Genomic DNA, 23,704 nt, shown 5'->3' on the forward strand with positions numbered 1-23,704 from the left:
GTTCTTCTGGGTGAGGGTGCATTCTGGAGTAGCAGGAAACCAGAGAGCAGATCTGTTGACTAAAGAAGCAGCTATAAATGAATGATTAGAAACAAGTTACAAGAAGTACTCAAATTATGCTATAAAAACACTTGCAGAAGAAATAAGCATAAACTTTTGGGTAGAAGAATGGAAATCATCTAAAAATGAATCAGCAACAAATGAATTCTTGCCAAGAAGCAGACTCAGGCTGAAAATACATGTCATCTCTCCAGGTTTAACCATGCTACTAATGGGACATGGAAAATTAAGACACTACCTACACAGTTTCCATATTCTGGAATCGCCATAATGCATTTATTGTCTACACCTTCAGCAGATTGTCAATCATTTACTTTATGACTGTCGGCTACTGGACTCCATCTGGATACCTCTAATACAGCACAGAAGTCATGATGTGCTATATTAGAGGTATTAGAGACAAGTGGCTAGTGTCAAAACAGAGACTTATCCTAAAGTATTACTCATAATTATTTAATTTTCTCAAAAGAATCAACTTCCAGTCATTATAATGTCAATGTTTGAATTATATAGTGTAAATATATGTAGATATAAAAATATAAATTTAAATATGGGTGTAAATGTAGAAATATATACATATAGATATAAAACTATTAATATAAATATGAATATTGATACAAAAATATAAATGTTAAACAGTACTAGAGACCACATGTAATGTACACATTGTATACAATGGAGCATGTAAGAAATAAATTACCTCTTGAGAAAAAAAAATTGTAACTTCTTGTATATGAAATGAAAAAAAGAAATGACCCCCTTGTTAATTTTTAATTTGACATTTGTGATATGATATAATTGGCATTTTCCATGAGATACTTATAGTTTATGATATTTCAAATATTTTTTAAACTCAGATGTAAAAAAAAAAAATTATATGGCTTCTATCCATGAAAGGTAAATCTATAATACATTAGTATCATGAGTGAGTTAAGTGTTTTATCTTTTAAATTTATTATTTTTTATTCACTTTTTTTTTGTTATAATCCAAAAAGCCTACTGTAGACCAAATATGAAACATTTTCAGGCCACCAATAAGTGGGGTGGTAGTTTCACATGGGGCAGGGAAATCATCTATAACCTAAAGACATTCACAAATACCCATAGTGGGATGTGAGTCCTTGACTTATTGGTTGGAGATACTATCTACTCAAGCCAACAGGCTGGCAAAATGATAATGGATTGTTCTGATGTCTTTTATTTGTGATTACTGGTTATTTCAACATTTGAATACCTACGTAACACATATAAAACATTTGAAATATGTTATTATGATGTACTTATTTTCAGTTTTATCTGATTATATGACCATTGAACTTCTGATTTACAATGAAAAAGTCTGAGAGTTGACCATTTCCATTGTTGATTGTTTGCAATTTTGACAATTATTTCAACACAAACCACTAAAGGACATCAAAAAAAGTCTGAAAATCATTTACTTTCCTGAATTTTTATTACCAGTAAAACACAGTTATTGCAAAAGACAAAGAAGGCAGCCTGCTTAATGGATGAACTCACTTTCACTCCATTCACTTTATCATAAATGTTCCATTTTTACCTTATATCTTTTTCACCTATTTTCATTAGTGCTATTCCACTAAACCGGCTATCAACTTTCCTCTGCTTTCTTCTATGCATGTACTGGGCAATATCCATATATAGTTCAGCTTTAAGCTTACCATGTAGTTCAGCTTTAAGCTTACCATGTAGTTCAGCTTTAAGCTTACCATGTAGTTCAGCTTTAAGCTTACCATATAGTTCAGCTTTAAGCTTACCCTAGTATTTCCATTATTTAGGTTTAGGTGCTGGTTTACATTCATGTTATACTTTAAAGGAATAATTACAGCACAAACAGAAATAATTAGACAGTAGGTTTCATCTCAATCACAGAGACATCTTCAGGAATACATTGTTAAGATTGTAATTACACACAAGAAACAATGAGTAGAAGAAATGAAATTAGAATAAAGGAAGACCTACAAGGGATGCTGTTAAAGATACCAAGTAATTTTAAACCTGGTTTTACTCCATTTTTCCCAATTGAGCAAACCAACAAAATGTCAGTTTGCGCCTGCAATAGATGCAAGACTAGCTGATCCCACAGGTAGTGCAAGACCAAGGCAACTTGTGGTAGAAGTGGAGCAAGCTCTGATCACTAATCTTAATATTTACCCTTAATGCCAAAACACATCTCCAAGAAGGGGATGTATGATGTTTCGTATTAAAGGCAAGGGGCCACTACCCAGACCGGTTTCGACCTTTATTGAGGTTGAATGGGAGTTCATGCCTTTCATCACTGGCCTCTTTAGATTTAAAAAAAAGTTGTGCTGAGAGTCAGCTTGATAGTGAGAGAGGAGGAGAAAAGATAGAGTGGATAGTAGTAGATAGTTAAAAGAGGCCTCAGTCGATCTACTTGGCCCGACTTAAATGTCAGTTACCTCTTCAGGTGTCTGCCCGAGGAAAGTGGGGAAAAACAAATGAAAGAAGCACCACATGAAAAAGAGGAACTAGTAAATAACATTAAAAATTACATATAACAATTTGTAAGAAACTAGGTAAATTCTGAAATTTCAACCTGAATGACCAGTTTAATACTGAGAAGAGCGGGGGCAGAGCCTGGCCTGGGTGATGCAGCCCACAAGGAGCTGCACTGCCTCGGTGTAAGCCTTCGCAGCTCAGGTTCTCAGGATACCCCCTCCTGTGTGGAATAGATATAGACCTTTTTTACAACAAAAATTCTAATCTGAAAGAGGACAAAAAGAAGAAAAAAACAAACCAGAATTCCCCCCCCCCCTCTGGCAGATCAATACTAGGAGTCGACTGACTTGTTAGGCGAGGTTTAAATCCTCCTGCTGTCTATTGTTGTGGGTTTTAATGATGAGATCTGCTAATTTGTCTGCACGGACGTGGTTTAGCATGTAGAGGCCTCTGTGCAGTGCTAGTTCCATGTCGTCCTCTGCATCGATAAGACCAATGATCTTTTCAGGAGTGATTTCATCTATGTTATCGACAAACACGTCGTTCCATTCTGCAGTGACGACTCTTGGCCCGTTTTGTCCTGTGAGTATCAGTTGAATATCTCCGAATGTTTATATTGCTTTTCGTAGTCTCGCTGCCTCCTCGGGGAAATCTTTTAAAAGATGCAATATAGGTGCATTGGCCTTTGCATGAGGGAACTTTGTGGGTTCTGAAGTTGACTTTATATTTCCAACTTGTGCTGGACTTCCTTGTTTCGATTTTTTAATATTTACTTCTTCAGGGCTGGCTGGCCTCTTTTGTGTGGTTTCTGCATTGTTGATTTCCATATCTACTGCCTCTGTGTCCTCGTCTATTGTGACTGCAGTGATAGTTCCGTTTTGTTGGTGCTGCTGGTTATTTTCGGTTGCTACATCTGTAGTGGCGGTTTGATCGGTGGCCAGTTCCTCCTGCCCTTCATCTCTCCTGGTTGCTGGCTTCTCCGCTGGTGTACTTGGAAGTGTTTCGGAGGTGGCGGCATGATTCTTTGTTGTTCCCTCATGCGCAGCCTTCAGGGTGGGGAACTCATTCGGTTCTTCGCCAATAACATTTTGGACTGTTGTTTCCGTGTTGGGCGTAATAGTGCCTCCCAATTTTTTGGCCAGATTTCTGTCAGGACATGTGTCTATTTTATGGCTGTTAATGCCGCATTTTAGGCATGCCGATTGGCACTGTGCTAGTGTATGACCCGCTGTTAGGCAGTTCTTACACTTTAACTTCGGGCACTGGGCCCCAAGATGAGTCAGGGCTCCACATTTAAAACATTGCCTCTTTACTCCCTGGTAACTCACCATTACCCTGGCCGATCCGATCATTACAAAATTCAGAACTTCTGTTTTCATCGTTAACGAGAACGTGACTTCCCCCAACATCCATTCAGGGTAGTCAGCGTCTTTGCCTACATGGACATCTCATACGGTTCCCCATTTCGAAAAGACTTGATTAATTATGTCGTTCCCTCCTTCTAGGTATTCCAGAGGGAATCGCTCTATTCTCATCTTTTTAGAGATGCTACCAACGACAAAAGGATGGCAAAGTTTCCCTTCACACTCAACCCCTTTGAGTAGTTTCTCCCTTGTTGTTGTATTTTTACAAACTACTTGATATCTGCCACCCCCATAAGGGTTAAACCAGAAATATTATCTGCCCCTACGCAGTCAATTAGCGCTTTAGCAAACATCCTCTTGTGTACACTTGCGTCGATTTCGAACCCGAGGGTTCTTACTCTTGGTAGAGCCGAAGACATACTTCAAAAAAAAAAAAAAAAGGGAAGAGTAGATCCTTGTACGATCCAAGTCCACAAAAAGACAGACCTGTAGAAAGGCCAAGCTTTCCCTGTTTGCAGATAAGAAAAACCTGTTAAACTTAGGTACAGGGGGAACACAAAGAACCAAAGAAGAAAAAAAAAAAAGACAAAGGGTTCTTACCATGGCAGCAGGACTGTAATAGGAGCTCTCTCTCTCGGGGTCTGGAAACTGGAATCCAAGGCTGGGATACTTTCACTGCAGAGCTGGAACATGGAGCTTTCTCTCGGGGTCTCATCAGTGGGAGCCAGGCTAGAAATAGAAATACCAAGATTTAGTAATGCAGAGCTTGTAAGTATTTTACCAAAACGAGTTACCATAAGGTGTTATAACCTTATTAAATAAAAATCTCAGGAGGAGATATAGATGTAGAAAGTATTTTTAACTTGGGTATAGTTATGTTAAAGATACCAAGTAATTTTAAACCTGGTTTTACTCCATTTTTCCCAAGTGAGCAAACCAACAAAATGTCAGTTTGCACCTGCAATAGATGCAAGACTAGCTGATCCCACAGGTAGTGCAAACCAGGTTTAAAATTACTTGGTATCTTTAACATAACTATACCCAAGTTAAAAATACTTTCTACATCTATATCTCCTCCTCAGATTTTTATTTAATAAGGTTATAACACCTTATGGTAACTCGTTTTGGTAAAATACTTACAAGCTCTGCATTACTAAATCTTGGTATTTCTATTTCTAGCCTGGCTCCCCACTGATGAGACCTCAATAAAGGTCGAAACCGGTCTGGGTAGTGGCCCCTTGCCTTTAATACAAAACATCATACATCCCATTCTTGGAGATGTGTTTTGGCATTAAGGGTAAATATTAAGATTAGTGATCAGAGCTTGCTCCACTTCTACCACGAGTTGCCTTGGTCTTGCACTACCTGTGGGATCAGCTAGTTTTGCATCTATTGCAGGCGCAAACTGACATTTTGTTGGTTTGCTCACTTGGGAAAAAATGGAGTAAAACCAGGTTTAAAATTACTGGGTATCTTTAACATAACTATACCCAAGTTCAAAATACTTTCTACAAGGGGTGCTGTTGGCTATGCTTATATATTGTGTAAGAGGTCTAAGAATTTAAGTTTAATAGAACCTTTTTTTTTTTTTTTTTTTTTTTTCAGATTTTCTGAACACCCGAACTCAACATCAGAGTTAAAGATCGGTACTATCAACATAAGAAGCCTGAATGGCAAAGAAATGGAGCTAGCTGAGGAATTAGATAAGTACCAGATTGACATAATAGGGGTGACTGAAAAAAAAAGGCCAAAACTGGTAAGATCTTTCTGAGCAATAAATACAAAATGTTATTGTCAGGCAATGACAATCAAGGAAAAGAAGGAGTAGCCATTGTATTCAACACTAAATACGAGTCTGATCTTCTTGAATGGTAGGCAGTCTCAAGTAGAGTAATGTGGGCAAATATCAGAATGGGGACCTGGACAATGAGACTTATTTGTGCCTATGGTCCCACAGAAGGTTCTACTAAGGTAGAAGTGGAGGAATTTTTTGAGGCTTTAGAGAAAAATCATCTGACACAATGAAAAATGAAAAGTTGGTCCTTGTTGGGGATCTAAATAGAGTAGGAAATGATTGTCCGACATAAAAAAATATATTGAGAAAATTTGGAGAAAAGAGCAAAGCTAATAATAATGGCAAATATTTGTTGGATTTCTACTCAGAACATGGACTGGTTATTACTAACACCATGTTCCAACATAAAAATGTGCACAAATTCACATGGAGAGAAGAAGCAAGAAATAAGAAAGGTCTCATTGACTATGTTATTGTTGATAGTGATGTTTTCTCCCTTGTGCAGGACACCAGAGTGTACAGAGGATTTAAAATTGGTAGTGATCACTATTTATTCTTGAGCAGGATAAAATTGAATTTCATATTGAAAAGAATAACGTGTAAGAAAGTTTTAAAGCAAATAAAAGTTGAGCAGCTCTCAGATGTGAACTGTAGACTAAAATACACAAAGATTATTGAAGAAAAAATGAAAGAGTTTGAGAACAGGAATGAAACTTTAGAGATTCAGTGGCAAGCCTTGAAGAAAATCTTGATTGATTCAGCCAGAGAGGCATGTGGTGAGGTTGTCTGCATGGATAGAAAAATCAGAACTCCATGGTGGACAGAGGAAGTTAAAGAGGCCTAGTTAAACAAAAGTCATGGGAGGACTTTGGCAAGAACATAGAAAATAAATATCAAGAAGGTGGCAAAATATTTTAGAGGTTATTGAAGAAGCTTAGAAATGGAGGAAAGAGTACTGTAAAAGGAGTTAGAGATGATAAAGGTGACATGAAAACTGGAGAAAAAAATATCCTTGAAGTTTGGAGTAATTACTTTGAGAAATTGCTAAATGAAACAAGCAGTGATAACACAGTGGTAAAAAACACTGACCAGGCATACAGTCAGGAATACATATCCATACTTAAAGTAGAAAAAGCCATCAAAGGCTTAAATTGTGGAAAGGCAGCAGGAGTAGATGTATTCGACCAGAAATGCTGAAGTATGGTGGTATACAAGTCTTGCAGTGGCTGCACTGCATAGTTCAGAAGGCCTGGACAGAGAGACGAATTCCCAATGATTGGAGTAGAGCTCTCATAGTACCCATATATAAAAAGGGAAATAAATCTGAATGTGAGAATTACAGAGGTATTTCCCTACTGAGTGTTCCTGGTAAGATATATGCAAGTATATTCGAGAAACAGTTGAGAAGAATTGTAGAAGAAAAGCTTGGTGAAGAGCATGCCGAATTTCGGATAAAAATAGAGTATATCAGGATCAGATCTTCACTTTACGACAAATAGTGGAGAAATCATGGGAATATAACAAAGATCTCTTTGAGTTTTCTAGATCTGGAAAAGGCATATGATAAGGTGCCAAGAGAGAAGCTATTCAATATGCTACAGTTATATGGTGTCAATGGAGCATTATATGAAGTGATACTTAGTCTTTATTTGAGATGTAAGTCAGCAGTTAAAATTGAAGGAAGTACAGGAAGATGGTTTAATGTTAAATCTGGTGTGAGACAAGGATGTACATTATCCCCTCTCTTATTCATTATCTATATGGATCACATTATGAAGGAAAGTAGTATTAAACATGATATCAAAATTGGAGATGTTAATGTCTGCTCTTTGCTTTATGCAGACGATGTTATTCTTCTAAATAAATCCCTACAAGTCTTTAAGATTCACTGACTAAATTGAATAACTGTTGTAATAGATATGGTATGAAGGTCAGCAATAAAAAGACAAAGACAATGAAAATAGTCAGAATCGTTGAAAATGTCAACTGCATTGTGAACGGAGAACCTGTGGAACAAGTAAAACATTTCACTTACTTAGGCATGATTTTTAGTGAAGATGGTAAATTAAATATGGAAATAGATAACAGAATCAATAAAGCTGGTATAGTAGGAAGTCAATTGAATAAATTCATATGGAATAAGAGAGAAATTAGTCGGAACACTAAATTAGCTGTATGCAAGACAGTGTTCAAACCAGTTTTAACTTATTGGATCTGAGAGCTGGGTCAGAAGTAAAACACTTGACCAAAGACTAAAGACCGCAGATATGAGTGTCCTGAGAAAGATTAGAGGCGTGAACAGATGGCATCAATGGCAATATCATATTAAAAACGAGGATATTAGGAAAGAACTTGGCTTTGTCAGCATCCAGGAATGTGTTTGCAGAACTAATCTCGGTTGGTATGGTCACTTAAACAGAATGGGTGAAGTAAGATTTTGCAAAACAAGTGTTCTCTGCCAGGTTGACAGGAAAACGACAGAAAGGAAGACCAATATACAGGTGGTTTGATAGGGGGTACAAAGTGCCTTAGACGACAGAATTATAAGATCTGATAATATTGGAGTCTTGACAAGTAACAGACTGATCTGGAGGAAAATTGTAGATAGGAAGTTAGTAATGATGTAAATTTTTCATGTAGTACTATCATATCCTGTACACCCATTGAGGGTACATGGCAGGAATTTGATGATGATGATAGAACCACATTTATTAAGAGATTAGGTTGTTTTTTTAAGTTTGCTATTGATCTTTAAAACAGAATTTAATTTTAAACTATAATGTTATCATGGTGAACTTTAATGTCACCTCTAAGATAATAAAAACCTTAGAGAGGTATATAATACCTCTCTCTCTCTGATACTCAAAATTTTCTGAAAAATTTTTTCCCTCCTGACATTGATTTTTTTTTTTTTAAATTTTGCTATCCATGCTGGTTACTTCTCTTGGTTGGGTACCTTATATAAACAGATAGAAGGTACTTCCGTGGGCTCTCCCCTCTGGCCAATTTCTCTATGGAGCATTTTGAGAAACATGCTCTTGATACTGCGATTCTCAAACTTTCTGTTTAGTTAAGATGTATTGATAATGTGTTCTCTGTTTGGCAACATGGATCATACACATTAGACTCGACCTTAACCTTCTCTACCTTAGTCAGCACTGTAGAATCCAGTTCATTATCGAAAAAAGAAAATATCAACAAAGCTGGGCAGACTTGCCATCACACATCTGCTCATTGGTACTGTTTCTTTCTCACTTTAAAGAAAACACCCACACAGGTAGATACATACATAAACTCACCCCCCCCCTTTTTTTTTTCTCATCAATATGAGGTCATCAAGTTCCTTGTCAACAGGGCCTCCAACCTCTGTTCCACCCAAGCTTTCCTTGCGGAATTTGACTTTATTCACCAGACCTTCCTGTCCAGTGGTTACAATGCCAAAATTATCTGTTCCTTCCATCTCCTCACATCCCTCTCAACATAAAGACTGTAGTAATGCCATTACTGTTTTCTGTATCTGGGGTACTTCAGACAAAATAGCCAGAACTTTAAAAAGAAATATAACATCTGCCCTGCTTTCAATCCTCATTTAAAGCTGACCTCACTTCTCCACTCTCCTGAGGATCCTTTTCCTCTTCTCTCTGATCCAAGTATTTACAAGATTCTTTATTCTTGCATTTTATCATATTATGGTCAAACCAGAAGATCTGTCAACATCTGCATTCATGAACAGAAGAAATACATCTGCTGCCACAAATATGGTCAGTCAAGTCTAGCTGACCATACCTTGGATACATTGCACAGGATCAGATGGAAAAAGAATTACTATGCCTCATCACAGCGAATATAAACTTGAAAGACTCTTTTTAGAATCAGCAGCAGGTTTAAAAAACAGCCTGATCTTAATAAATATGGTTGTACAGCAATCCCTCGATTAATGCGCCTAATGCGTTCTTTAAAACAGGCGCATTAATCGAAAACTCACTAATCGAATATAATAGCCTATGGGAAAATGTATAATTCGTTCCTCAGATTCCTTTTTTGACCCTTAATTTTTTTTATAAAAGAATTAGGGCTTGTCTCAGAGACTAGTTAAAGGATAACCATGAAGCTGAAAGACAATAAAACATATTCAGAATATACATTTATTATTCTACTTCTTAAAAAAGAATTGAGCTAATGTAGTTTGGTGGGCATTCTGTTTCTTTTTTTCATACAACTGATGGTATGGCCCTATTGCCTCTTCTGCAAATTTACTGTTTCTCTCTTCACCAGGATCAGTCTCTAAGCATTACTGCTTGAAAACTTCGATTGTGCGAAAACTATTTTCAAATTGTTTCTGTGAAACCTCTTTGGGCTTGGCAGTGATTAAATTTTCTTCATATTTTTCAGGATCCTTCCTGCTGTGCATATAAATTTAGCAAGTCAGAATCACTCAAGCTTCTCTGAATGAGATTTAATTAACTTAGATTAATTTGAAAAGCCTCTAAAATCATTTGCACAATGTGGAAGAATGTGCTACCAAACGGCTCGCATATTGCTAGCAGTAATTTCATTCGACTTTGCGACTTTATAACCAGGCTGAGATTTCTCTAATTTGGCTAGAAAAGTCTTGGAAGGCATTTGCTTCCAAAAAAAGGTCGGTTTCATCGACATTAAATATTTGTTTATCACAATAGTCTCCCCTTCTTACACAATTTTCTTCAAAATCTCTGGATATCTCCTTATCTGCACTTGCAGCTTCACCTGTGATTAAAACATTATATAGGCTATTTCTCTTTTTGAAACACTCAAATCACCCAGCACTAATGTGGAATTCTTCTTTTTTTCCATCATTGGTAGCCCTTTCTTTCCAGGTTACAAAGAGATGATGCTTTTGATTTAATAAGGCCAGTGTTTAGCAGGATCCGTTTTTGGTTACAATCTTCGATCCATGTAGAAAGAAGTCTCTCTAATTCAATCATTATAATACTTTGATTTCGAGTGCATGCATGATGAACTTGAAGCAACCTTACCTTTCTCTTTGTATTCAGCAGTTGATTCACCCATTTTTGTGTTCTTGTCCTATCTTTGCTCTGGACTGGCCTTGTTTATTTTTCTTTATTATTTGAAGTTTTTCTTCCAATCAGATTACTTTTCTTATCATTTTCACACTTCTGTTTTTTGCTCACTAATTCTTTTACTTGTCATTAAAGGTTAGGAAAATAATTTACAATAAAAAAAAAGTAAGGAAAACAATTGCACGAGCTATGATCAGCAAAATGCTATGTAAAGCAGACATGAATTTTGGCGGTAAATTTGGAACATAGTGTACATGGAAATAGTGTAGTATGCCATTAAAAATTAACTTTGTAAAATGTTTCAAATTAGTAACTAAATTATTTCATCCTGCTGAGTGATTTTGTTTTAATAGTTAGTCATAAAAAATATATAGATCGAAAATTTTTAAAATCTGTAACATTTATTTTTAAGATGTATATAGGTGCACTAATTGAATTAGGGTATCGAAAAAAAATGACGCACTAATCGGTGGTGCATTAATCGAGGGATTGCAGTATTAAACTTCTCAAGATTTGGGAAACTTTAATTCTTAGGCCTCCCACCCAACACCTAAGACTAGCCAGCTAGACCAACAGCAGCTCTGGAGGGTGCCCCTCGTTAGACTTTAGTTTTCATTTATTCTATTTCATTTCTTCCACTCATTGTCCTGAAGATGTGACTGACAAAATATTGAAACGATTAAATCTGCTGTTTAATTATCTTTCTATGGGCTGTAATTATTCCATTAAAGTGTAATGAGTGGACATCAATATTTCATTCTTATCTTTCATTCTATTTGCCTTTGTTATTTGGAACAACCTTCCATGCACTTTTATCCCAAAAGAACTACAGCCTCCAGCTATTCAAGAAACATTAACCTCCTCCTTTTTCCTTAGCCTCTTGTCTTATAGGTTTTATGATCTTGCGTGTTGTGTGAGGTGGGGAGGGGAGGGTTGATCTAAAAATAAGTGAATTTCTATCGGCATTTTTAAGGAGCTTTTTGGTGCATTACGTTAGTGTATTGTATGATTGGGCTTGGAATTTATGTAGCATTCAGATTGTACAGATAAATAAGCATGAGCAGAAGTAGAGCCCAAGTTTTTTGGAGATTGAGGTATAAATGTGATGTTTGTATCAGCAAAGAAAGGATAGAGATTTAAGTCTTCCCAAGAAGAGTTTATTTTGTTTGCTTACACGTGGATAAAGGATTAAACAAGCATATATAATTTATTCTCAGATATAATTTGTCTTCCCAAGAAGAGAAATTTGATCCTGATTTGAATGTTATCAGAATGAAAATAAATTTGTAAATGAAAGTGAAGTAAGATATATATATATATATATTTAAATTATTTATTTTTTATGAGAAATACGACAGGAGTAGTGTGCCTTATCATTCTCCAGAGGTAAGGTTGTTCTTGCCTCTGGAGAATGGCAAGGTAGTTAGTGTTTAAGATGTTGATTATAGAGGGAGGATCTTGAAGATTAAACCATTTGTGTACTACTTGGTTTGTCAGTTGAAGAAGAGGAATGCAGTCTATTGTCATCATCTAAGAATAGGATTTGAGATTAGTGAGAGAGGGTCATTAATGTATAGCTAGTAGAGTATTCAAAAGTGCAGAGCTCTGGAATATTCAGGCATTGAGAGAGAAATTCTGGAGAAGAAAGTATCTGTCATGACACATAGAAAATGACCAGAAAAGAATCTGGCAATCCAGTTGTAAAGGGCAGAAGGCAGGCCATTAAGATGGTAGCTTGGTATGTTCCAAGTTACCATAAATAATTGCCAGCCTGGTTGACTGAGTGGTTAGCAATTGCATCCTTCAACCAACAGGCAGTAGGTATGGATGTTTGTGAATTTCTATCAGCATTTTATAAATAAATAAATAATGAATTATTTTATAAATAAATAAATATAAATAAGAGATCGCTGGACGGTAGAACAGCTAACCAAATAGACCATGTACTAGTGTATCGATGTCACCACAGCTCCATCAGATGTGAGAAGTTTCAGAGGAGCAGATGGAGATAGCGACCACTATCTGGTAGCCTACGATTTCAGGCATAGAATTGCAGTTCAGAAGCCCACGTGTCCTACCATACGATCGGCATGGGACCTGGACAAGTTGAAAACAGTGGAAGGCAAGCAGGCTTTCCAGTTAGAGTTGCAGAATCGTTTTGGGGAGTTACAGGAGGAAGAGGATGATCCAGATGGGATGTGGGACACCATCAAAAATATGGTTGCGTTAGCTGCCTCGAGAACTGTGGGAAAGAGAATGAGGAGGAGAAAAGCATGGTTCAATAGACAGTGTGAAGAAGCTGTAGCAAAATGAAGGGAAGCACTATTGAACTACCTAGCGGATAGCAGGAAGAAAGCTGCATATCAGAGGGTGAGAAGAGTGGTGAATACATGTCTATGCAGGGAAAAGCAGAAGTATCTTAATGAGAAAGTGGCTACTATAGAGAGAAATAGGGTGACGAATAATGGACGGGAGATGTACCGGACGATCAAAGCCATGCGAGGTGCCTACTAGACACAAGCGGCAACCATAAGAGACGAGAGTGGAAATCTATTAACAAACTCAAAAGATGCTCTTGCTCGGTGGTGTAGATATTTTATGAACTTGCTAAATGTCAATGCTGGAACATCAATATCGGAGGATTATACTCCTTATCAAACTGCTGAGCCATTTATTGAAGAGCCGACATTTAGTGAGATTACTCGTGCTATCCGCATGCATAGACTTTTCTAAAGCCTATGACTCAATGATATGCCCAAAAATATGGCAGGTGTTAGAAGAGCTGGGAATTCCTCGAAAACTCCGAAAAATGGCGCAGGTGTGCATAGCTGGTTCGAGACCGAGAGTGAAAGCAGAAGGTGACCTTTCAGACCTGTTTCGAGTACAGACTGGGGTGAAGCAGCGTGATTGGCTTTCTCCGATTCTCTTCAATCTAGTGTTGGAAAAAGTAATTAAAAACACACAGCAAGTGGCAGGTGGAGTCGACATGGGGGTGCAAGTTAGGATTCTTGGCTACGCTGACGACCTGAATGTTATGGCGCATCAACGGGACGACACGGTGGCATTGGTTACTGCTATTGAAGAAGCTGCAGAAGAAGTTGGCCTGAAAATAAATGCCGAGAAGACAAAATACCTTTTTATTAGTCACCATGCTGCTCAAGATCCAGAGGGAGCTGCACAGTTTGAGAGGGTGAAGGTATTTAGGTACTTGGGTTCTTTCATGACTGAAGACAACAAAGTTGAGGCTGATGTCCGGAGTCGGGTAAATGCTGCGAATGTGGCCTATTATCAGGTACATCCCCTTTTCGCCTCGTGCTTGCTGTCTTGGAATACAAGACTTTGATCAGGCCTGTTCTCCTCTATGGTGCTGAAGTATGGATTCTCACAGCAAGACAAGCCAATCACCTGAGAGTATTCGAGAACAAGATGCTACGACGTATCTATGGAGGGGTCATGGCAGATGGAGTCTGGAGGAGGCGGTCCAGTGCTGCCATACATGCTTTATACAACTTGGCAGACATCTTGATGGAGCTGCGAGTCTGGCATCTTCAGTGGCTGGGGCACCTGTACCATATGGGCTCCCGAAAGGACTGTGAGACAAGCCTGGGAGGCCTGACCCCAATCAAGGAGGCCACCAGGGAGACCGAGAAAGAGATGGGCGGATCAGGAGAAGGAAGACCTGCAGGCTGTCAGGCTGGAGACCAGAACGTGGCGGACAGTTGAAGAGGACCGTGCCCAGTGGTGACATGTGGGGCTTGAGGCCAAAAGTTCCCCCCGGGCTGATAGTACCTGGCTAATGTAAATGTAAAAAAAAAAATTTATAAAGAAATAAAACTAAAAAAATATATAAATGTAAAAAAAAAGTAATATATACAAAAAAGTTTAAAAAATAATAAAAATGGAAAAAAATCTTAGTACATCCACCATGCTAATGTGCCATATACTTTCACCATTTCTTGGGTGAGTATTACATAAAAAAAATAATAAAAAAATTGGTGGGCCTTCAGATAGTGAAGATTGAAGTAGTGATGGACTTCAGGTGAGAGCAATGGGATGATAGTTTGGGCTGACTTTTATGAAGTTTATAGGGTATGCCAGATGTGTATGGAGGGCGATATAGAATGGGTATTATTTCTTAGCACAAGATACTAACTAGTCCTTGACTAGTTAGTATCTTGGTTATCAGTATTCTTTTGATGTATTTTTGGCAAATGAGGAGGAAGCATGCAGTGGACTGTTCTTGATATAATGGGAAATTATTTACTTTAGTCATGTATACTAAAGGATGTTAAAATAGTACCATCTGGATGTGAATGATGTAGAAGCATAGAATTATACTTCTACATTATGCACAGCAGAAGTTGTGCTTATTTGCCTTAGTTGGAGATCAAATAGTTCCACTACCTTGGAGCAGGAGGCAGTGTTGCTCATGACATTGTGAAAACAAGTGGCATTGAACTGCATTGTTACATTTGTTGAAGAACCGAGACATATAGTGGTTAGAAGGCTTGAGGATTTGAATGGGGGATGAAAACCTTCATCAATCAGACCATGGAATGTAGGAGTAGAAATCTTTAAGTGCTTACTATTTTGCACTATTGTAACATCAAAGGACACAAGATTAAGAATGCTTGAAGGATGTTTTCAGTTGAAAAGGAAAAGCAGATAACATTATGGTTCGATTTCCCAATAAGGCTATGATGCATAGTATATTTGGAGTCCTTTCAAGTACACTGTTTTGTAAATATACTTATTCTGGTATATTCAAAAATAGACTATATTCTGGTGGCTAGATGGATAGTTTGTGCTAGCTCATTATTAATGGCAAATTTCAAATCTACCCTTCTTTAAAATTATATTCTAGCATCCATACCTCCTCCTGACTAAATAATAATAATAATTATAATTTATATATTACTATAAAAATAAATAAAATCAGCTAATACATATTATTCCCTATAAATGAGGTCTTTTAATCCTATCTACTGGTAACCAATCAAAGATAGCTGGCCCAAGACTATTATTAATTATAAGTGGCAACCAATGAATAGATGGGCAAACAAGTGCTGCATTCTCTCGGTACCTAACCCTAACAAGATGTTTTTGTCTGAAATAATGTGAGTTCTACAATTGATTTTCTTGAGTTTATGAGATGAGAAACTCAGGTTTCTGGGAGAAAAAAACCTGCTTGCCCATGCCAGAGATTGACTAACTTGGGAACCAGTCGAAGAAAGGCTTAGAATGAGTTTCTCCAGTCAGTGACTAGACTTGAACTTAGGTCTATCTTCATGCAGCTTAGTGCAGAGGATGCAAGTGTCACTTCTGTTGAGCTACACAGGTTTACTTTTTCTGAAACTATTACTTGTTATTTTTAAAATCAAATCTTAATGTATTCTTTCTTATTTAAAGCAATTTTTAATCCAACCATTACAATTATACAACTATTTGTGTAATAGTAATGATATTCATTTTATGTATCAAATACAAGTAGTCTGCATAATGAGAAGAGATGAAACAACTATAATCAGCTTTTAGTAAATTAGAGAATAAAAGCTTTGATTTAAGGGATAAGAACTTCAAATTCCTAGCAACTTACATGTGATTTGTCAGTGGTTGAATCGGTGTGTGGCAAAGATTAACTCTATCCACATTTGAGTTGCACCTTGTTATTAGTATTTTCAGAATGATTAATATGTGATTTATCCTGATGTGTAAAAGAATTAAGATTTACAAGAATCAGTTTTAAATTTGAAATTGCTTTTTAATGTGAATTATAATACTAATTAAAAATTCTAAGGGGAAAAAACCTACTTTTTAACAGGCCTCAAGAAGATCATCCAAGCCCATTAGTGGGTCTTCATAGGCATCTTAATTTATTACAGGTTTTAAAGACATCAACTCCAGTTTATCACCAGAGTATTACTACATTTCCATTCCTCCGACTTGATGTGTTAGCAGAACTGAGCCATGCAGAGCAGGTTGCTGGAGTTAAGGTAGCACACATTATTTCATTCATTTATGTAATAAATTTTTATTGCCTTGAGATTGTTAGAATTACATTGGGTCTAGAAAATTTTTGGTATCTAACCACTTGAACTTGTGAAAATATACTTTATAAGTGTAGAATATGATTGCAAGTCGAGAATTATTTATACTTAATGACCAAAGAAATTCAATACCTGTAACAAAATTGTACAGAAATTACTGTTTTTTGTAGACTAACAAATTCATAACAAAGCTATGTTAAGAATTAATTCCATTTAATCTAAAATAACTAAGCTTTACTGTGAAAGTTTGTATAATGACATGTAATGGAGATATAAACTCCGGCAGTGTTGCAGTTGGGAAGTTTTTTAATCATCATCAATTTCCTGATATGTACCCTCAAGGTTTGTTCAGGCTACTATGAAAGCACTACATGATTATATTTACATTTTTATTAATCTCCTGTCCACAACTTTCTCAACACTCCAATATGGTCATATGTAACATTTCATGCTCCATTTCTCACTGAATCAATCCACCTAGACATTGTTCTTTCTCTGGGTTTCTTTCCTGCCATCGTGAGATCAAACATCTGTTTTGCTAATCTTCCTCTTCCATTCTGTTTAAGTGACCACATCATTTTAGATTAGCTCTGCTTACATATTCTTGAATGCTAACAATGTCAAGTTCCTTTTTAATATGATTCTGCCATTGATGTCATCTGTTTGTTACTCTTTCTCAAACCCTCATATCGGTGGCCTGATTGTGTGCTTTATTTCTAATCCAATTCTCAGAGCCATAACTTCTGGTTTGAACACTGTCTTGTATACTGCTAGGTTGGTGTTTTGGCTCATTTCTCTCTTATTCCATATGAGAGAGAAATTCCATGTTCCATTTATTCATCTGGGTTACTCACCATACCAACTTTCCTTATGTTTATGTCCAGATTTAACTTGCCATCTTCACTTAAAAACTGCTGTGCCTAAATACTTGAAATATTTTATTCGTTCTATAAGCTCTCCATTCAGAATGCAGTTGATGTTTCTATTTTCATAGTTTTGGACATTTATTGCTGAATTTCATGCCAAATTGTTATAGCTGTTATTCAGTTTTGTTAGAGCATCGTGGAGACTTATACTAGGAGTACAACATCATCTGCATAAAGCAAAGAGCTAAGTTTGACATCTCGAATTCTAATATAAGACCTAATGTCACTTTCTTTCATAATGTGATCCATATAGATGATGAATAAGAGTGGAGATAACGTGTGTCCTTTTGTCTTACCCCTAATTTTACATCAAATCATCTTCCTGTATTTCCTTCAATTCTAACTGCTGGCTGACTTACAATTTAAATATAGACTATGCATTGCTCTGTATAATGTTCATTAATATACCTTATATAAGTGTAGTGTTTTGAAAAGCTTTTCTCTTAACACCTTGTCATATGCCTTTTCCAGGTCTACAAAACTTGATTACAGATCTTTGTCATATTTCTGTGATTTCTCAACTATTTGTTGTAAAGTAAAAATCTGATCCTAACAACCTCTATTTGGCCTGAACTCAGCTTGCTTTTCTCCATATTTCTCTTTCACAATCTTTCTCAAACTCTTTTCTAGTATTCTTGCATAAATCTTACCTGGAACACTTAGTAGAGAAATTCCTCTGTAATTCTCACTTTCAGTTTTATTCCCTATTTTATAGATGGAAACTATTAGAGCTGTACTGCAATCATCTGGATTCATGTACAGCAAAAGTTACAAATTTCCTAAGGACATAATTAATGAATTTATTTACAGTGCTTACAGAAGACTATGTGGAGAGACATTTTAGTATGGAATATGTTCACCCCAAACTCCGATGCAGCTCTCACAATGTCGTATGATGCTTAGCACTAAGCGATTCATGAGTTCTCGAGACAAATTGATCCACTTCTCCTTCATAGCCAGCATTTGTTTTCTGTAGGGAAATTTCGAGTAGCAATATGTCTCCCTGTTGTGTCCCAAGTCCGCGCGGTTAGCCTAGTGGCTATATGCTTCACAACCATATGCCTGGGTGAGGAGTGTCCTAGGTTCGATTCCCGTCGGTGACATGAGGAGCTGAAGGATCTTCCTCAGCCATAGCTAAGTTAGCCAGTCTTGGGCGTGGACAGCAGGGTTTTTCATCCCGTAAAGCATGCAAACTGGCCTTGCGAACTCAACACTACAGGCCATAGGATACACCGGGGCATAAGGCTGACCACCTTATCCTGTTAACGGAGTGAGGTCCGATGATCAATGGATCCTTGACACCGCAAGGTAAAAGAGGGTATAAGGAAAATGAGATGAGATTGTGTCCCAAACATGTTCTATGAGAGTGAGATCTAGGGCGCATGCTGGCCACTCGATTCGATTAATATCCTCTTCAAATCGATTTGATTAATATCTCTAGAAGTATCTCCACTGTGAGGATCTTCCTCAGCCATAACCAAGTTAGCTGGTCTTGGGCGTGGACAGTAGGGTTTTCCCCCCAGTTTTTCTTGCAGTTTTTCATCCTGCAAAGCAGGCAAACCGGCCTTGAGAACTCAACACTACAAGACATAGGATACACTGGGCCGTAGGGCTGACCACCATATCCTGTGAACGGTTTAAGGTCCGATGATTAATAAACCCTTGACACTGCAAGGTAAAAGAGGGTATAATGAAGATGATGATGATAATGATGTATCTCCACTGCTTGTGTATGATGTGGTGTGGCATTGTCATCCATAAAAATGAATTCTTCACCTACAGCACTACGGCACAATCGAACATGGCATTAAAGAACTAGGTTGCAATATTGTTCACCAGTCATAGTCCTATTTTCCAGCACTTGTAGCTCAGTGTGTCAATTAAGCATAATACCTCAACACACACACACCATGACCACTGCCCTATTTATCCCTTTCAAGAACATTCTTGTGATGGTAAGCAGTACCACTTTCAAGCCAGATCAAGTGTTGTGTAGAATCGGAAGAAAGACTAAAATGACTCTCATTTGTAAAGAGTACATTAGCCCATTGGTGTCTTGTCCAATTTTTATGGATGCAACACCACCACTGAAAACATCCTCTATGATAAGCTGTGGATAAAGAGATGCAGACTACAAGCCTTTGGGCATATAGGCCTACTTGTTGCAGATGTCTTGTCACAGTTTGTCGAGATATCTGCATACCCGTGCTTGAACGGAGCTGACTTGCAAGCTTGACCTGCCATGGTGTGTTGATTATGTTTTGCTGTTATAACCAAACATCTGTCTTCATGCTCTGTGGTTTGGTGAGGGCAACCTCTTAGCAAACGTCTCGAACATGTTCCGTTGGTTTGAAACCCTGCACAGAGCCTGAATAATGCTATGTGAGATTCCAAACTCTCTGGCAATACAGTAATTCTGTGGCCTTCTTCAAGCTTTCCAATAATTTTTCCCAATGTGTAATCATGTAGATGATGTCTTTTAAACATTACAAGACATCAAGGTTTGCAATTTTATTCCTTCATGAAAAGAGCTTTCTTCAAACACAATTTGCTTAGCACAACCTTTTGCCTTTTATCTTGTTGAGTGCTACCTTGTGATCCTTTTTGTGTGATTCAAAAATTTGAATGTGTCCCCCACTTTCTACTCGAAATTGTCAGTTATACAAATTGCCACAAGCTGATTTATCTGAATTTGCAGTTGTAACTTTCAGAAATAGTGTTCATCCTTAGATTTGGACATTAGTATATGTACATTGCAGGAATTACCACATTTAACAACGTGATGTGCATTGTACTCTGTGTTAGATGTTTGCTAACAGATAAAACATAATGTAGGATGATTCCTTGGTTCTATTACACTGAGTACGCTTGTGACACATTTCTGAAGCATCCTTGAATTTTATGACAAAATACTTATGCTCTCTGTATAGCAGTTCTGTTTTTTGCATAGTGCAGAATGACCTTCATCATTTGTATGATAGGCTATACTGGATTTGTATTATCTCTTTTCTACATATTTAAGATGTTGTAACATATGGATCTCTTCAGGCTGTCGTGTTTGTCTTACATAGCATATTTTACATGAACAGTGAATTTTATAAACCTGTGGTTTTTTTTTTTTAAATGGTGGATAAGTTGGTTTAGAAGAATGTAAAAATTTTTATCTTGCATGAAAATTTTAGAAATAATTTTGTCTGTTACATGCTGTATATAAGAAAGCAGGACTCAACAGACATGCTTGCCTACTCAATAATGGTCATCAGCTGCAGACTGGACAAAAGTAATGTTTTTTTATTTAAAAAAATAATTTTCTGAACAAAATCTTTTTAATTTTAAGAAAACACAGATGCACCAACACTAATCACTTTATGAATCTCCTGTTAAATTATTAGAATGTAGGGATATTTATACAAATAAGATGGAGGGTTCTTGAATGAGTACATTTTTTTTGTGGCGAGTAGTGTTTGCATAATTTGTTGAGCACTGTAAGGAAGGGTTATGGCACATTTGTGTTTTTGCTTATTTGTTATCTAGGAGTGGTTGCGAGATATTTTTGATCTTGTATTTATATCCATTTTAGAGAGAGTATGGCTGAGGTATTTATGTTCTCGACCCCTCTTCTTTGTGTTGCTGGTAATTGCATACTCTATTAGCATTTTAATTATTCCTGTCTTTTGCATGCAACCGTGGGTGGCATGGAGAAATTTTCCACTGTAGCTAAACTTTCTACACATGAAATAAACATGCCGGCTTTGTTGGCTAAGTGGTTAGCGTATCCATCTCCAGCCAAAAGGCTGTGGGTTTGAATTCCATTGTGGGCATAGATGTTTGCGACTTGTGAAAATACTAGTGTGGTGGACAATAGATGACGTTGGTGTAGTTGCTTGTTGTAGTTGGTGGATTGAGTAGTGGAGACAGAGAGTTGTAGAGCAAGTGCCTCCCCTCGATGAGTCTATAGACTCCCTGGAGGTGTCACGTAATAATAATAATAATTTGTGGTTCTTATAATGTAGATCTCCAGGAGTATGTCAAGAAATGGTAGTTTGTTGAAATTCAAGATTGAAATTTATGTGGTTGTAGTCTGTTAAAGTAGTCAGTGAGGCCCTTTTAGTTAATTCATTGAACCTGTTTGCTGGTGAATATGAATATTTGCATAATGTAGCTACGTTTTAGGGTTTTGATGGTAACTTGATGGATTTTCTTTTCAAAATGATTCCATAAATAAATTGGCTAGAAGCAGAGACAGAGATGAACTCATAACAAGAACCTCTTTTTTGTTTATATTATTTTTCTTGAACCTGGAGAAAGTTTGTGTTATGTTGATAATAGAAAGTTTGATGAATGCTATCCACATATACATCTAGCCAGGGTCAAATGAAACAACTAGGATTCACCATATACTTGAACACCCTACATCTGTGTATAAATTTCACTCTTGATCTTGAAAACTTGAAAGTTTGTTTCTGACAAAGCAGAGACAAACCTTCTGCTTTGTCAGAAAATTCAAAGAAGTTTCATAAATGCTTTTTACACTTACTCAGCACATTAAAAACTGAAGCACCATCCTACATCAAGTCTGGGTATTATTTATTCACATAGACCTTGAATATGATGCATGTCATGTCTATTAATGTGATAATTTCTGTAAAGTACATATGTCATCACAATATAATATGCACAATATAATATGTCTGATACACATTATAATATATCTCAAAATTAATGTAACTAAAACACACTTGATGACATATTCAGATCAAATTGAACTAAAATTTGCACATGTGTAAATTATGAAACTGGGGGACTATATTTATCTCAGTCATTTAGTTAGTTTTAAGGAAAAACAAGATAAAGAAATAAGTAGAAGAATCACACAGGTTTTGTCATCTAAAGAGCCTTGGAGAGAAGAATGTGCCACATAACAAAAAGGGATAACATAAATATTAGAAATAGAGAAATGACTGGAATAGATATTATGAAGTATTGTAAAGCATGTAAATGGAGATAGGCTGGCCATATTAGTAGATTGCCAGATGAAAGATGGACAAAATTAAGCACTGAGTAGGTACTAAGAGAAGGAAAGCAATGCGAAGGTCACCAAAGAAGAACAGGATGGGAGGAGAAGAGGATGATCTACAAAGGTTTGACATGAGATGGTGGATATTGAATAAAGAGAGACAGAAATGGAAAGTTAAAGGGGAGGTCTGTATCCAACAGCGGATGGAAAGAGGCTAAACAAGAAGAAAAAGAAGATTTTATATATATATATATATATATATATATAAATGAATTTAACTGACTAGAACCCGAGAAAGTATAACAAAAACCTTTAATACATCACGACTAGTTTCATCGGTGCTCCGACTTCTTCAGGTGAGAAATAAAAAACATAAGATATAAAAATAACAAGGCAAAAAACATGGACTTTCCAGCTTAATAAAAAGTAGAATAGTAACAGTCATATTTGAATAGGTGACCACATGCTACCGTTGGCATGAGCTGAATGCGTGCGACAGCTAATTTTAGAGCGCCAGTACTGGATTACTGCGCTATGGGAATCAGGCAAATTGTAGCTTAGATTGTTGTTCAAATGTGAAGGGTCCAGAACTATTTCTTTTGATTCAATAATTCTTCTTTCGAATTCATCCTTGCATATATATATAAATTAGTAGTGCGTTCCCAGTCAACTTGATGTGGCTGTTCTTCAAGGTTAGAGTTTGCCGAGAAGAAGACATGACTGGAAAGGGCACTTGCTCGTGTTCTACTGTAAGAGATGTCACGTCTATGTTCCTCAAGACGAAGTGAAACAGATTAAAGGTTTTTGTTATACTTTCTCAGGTTCTAGTCAGTTAAATTTATTTTTATAAATGTATACATCCCGAGTAAATCCTAATTTTAATAATAATATATATATATATATATATATATATATACTATCAGGTTGGGGATACGTTATTACTAATTTCCTATCGAC

The 23,704-nt window shown here is 36.7% G+C and overlaps 1 protein-coding gene across 2 annotated transcripts in view; it reads left to right on the top strand.

The window, feature by feature from the left end:
• The window catches only part of mtDNA-helicase (mitochondrial DNA helicase), a 261,591-nt gene that overhangs the window by 126,203 nt on the left and 111,684 nt on the right, over positions 1–23,704 (top strand). For both annotated transcript variants that reach the window (XM_090393687.1, XM_090393686.1), the window contains exon 9: positions 16,579–16,750. In XM_090393687.1, coding sequence (XP_090249813.1) covers positions 16,579–16,750 — 172 coding nt within the window. The remainder of the gene's footprint in view (positions 1–16,578; positions 16,751–23,704) is intronic.

This window comes from Typopeltis vanoorti, chromosome 6 (genome assembly GCF_054136105.1).
Source record: "Typopeltis vanoorti isolate ZY-2024b chromosome 6, IOZ_Tvanoo_1.0, whole genome shotgun sequence".
NCBI lineage: Eukaryota > Metazoa > Arthropoda > Arachnida > Uropygi > Thelyphonidae > Typopeltis > Typopeltis vanoorti.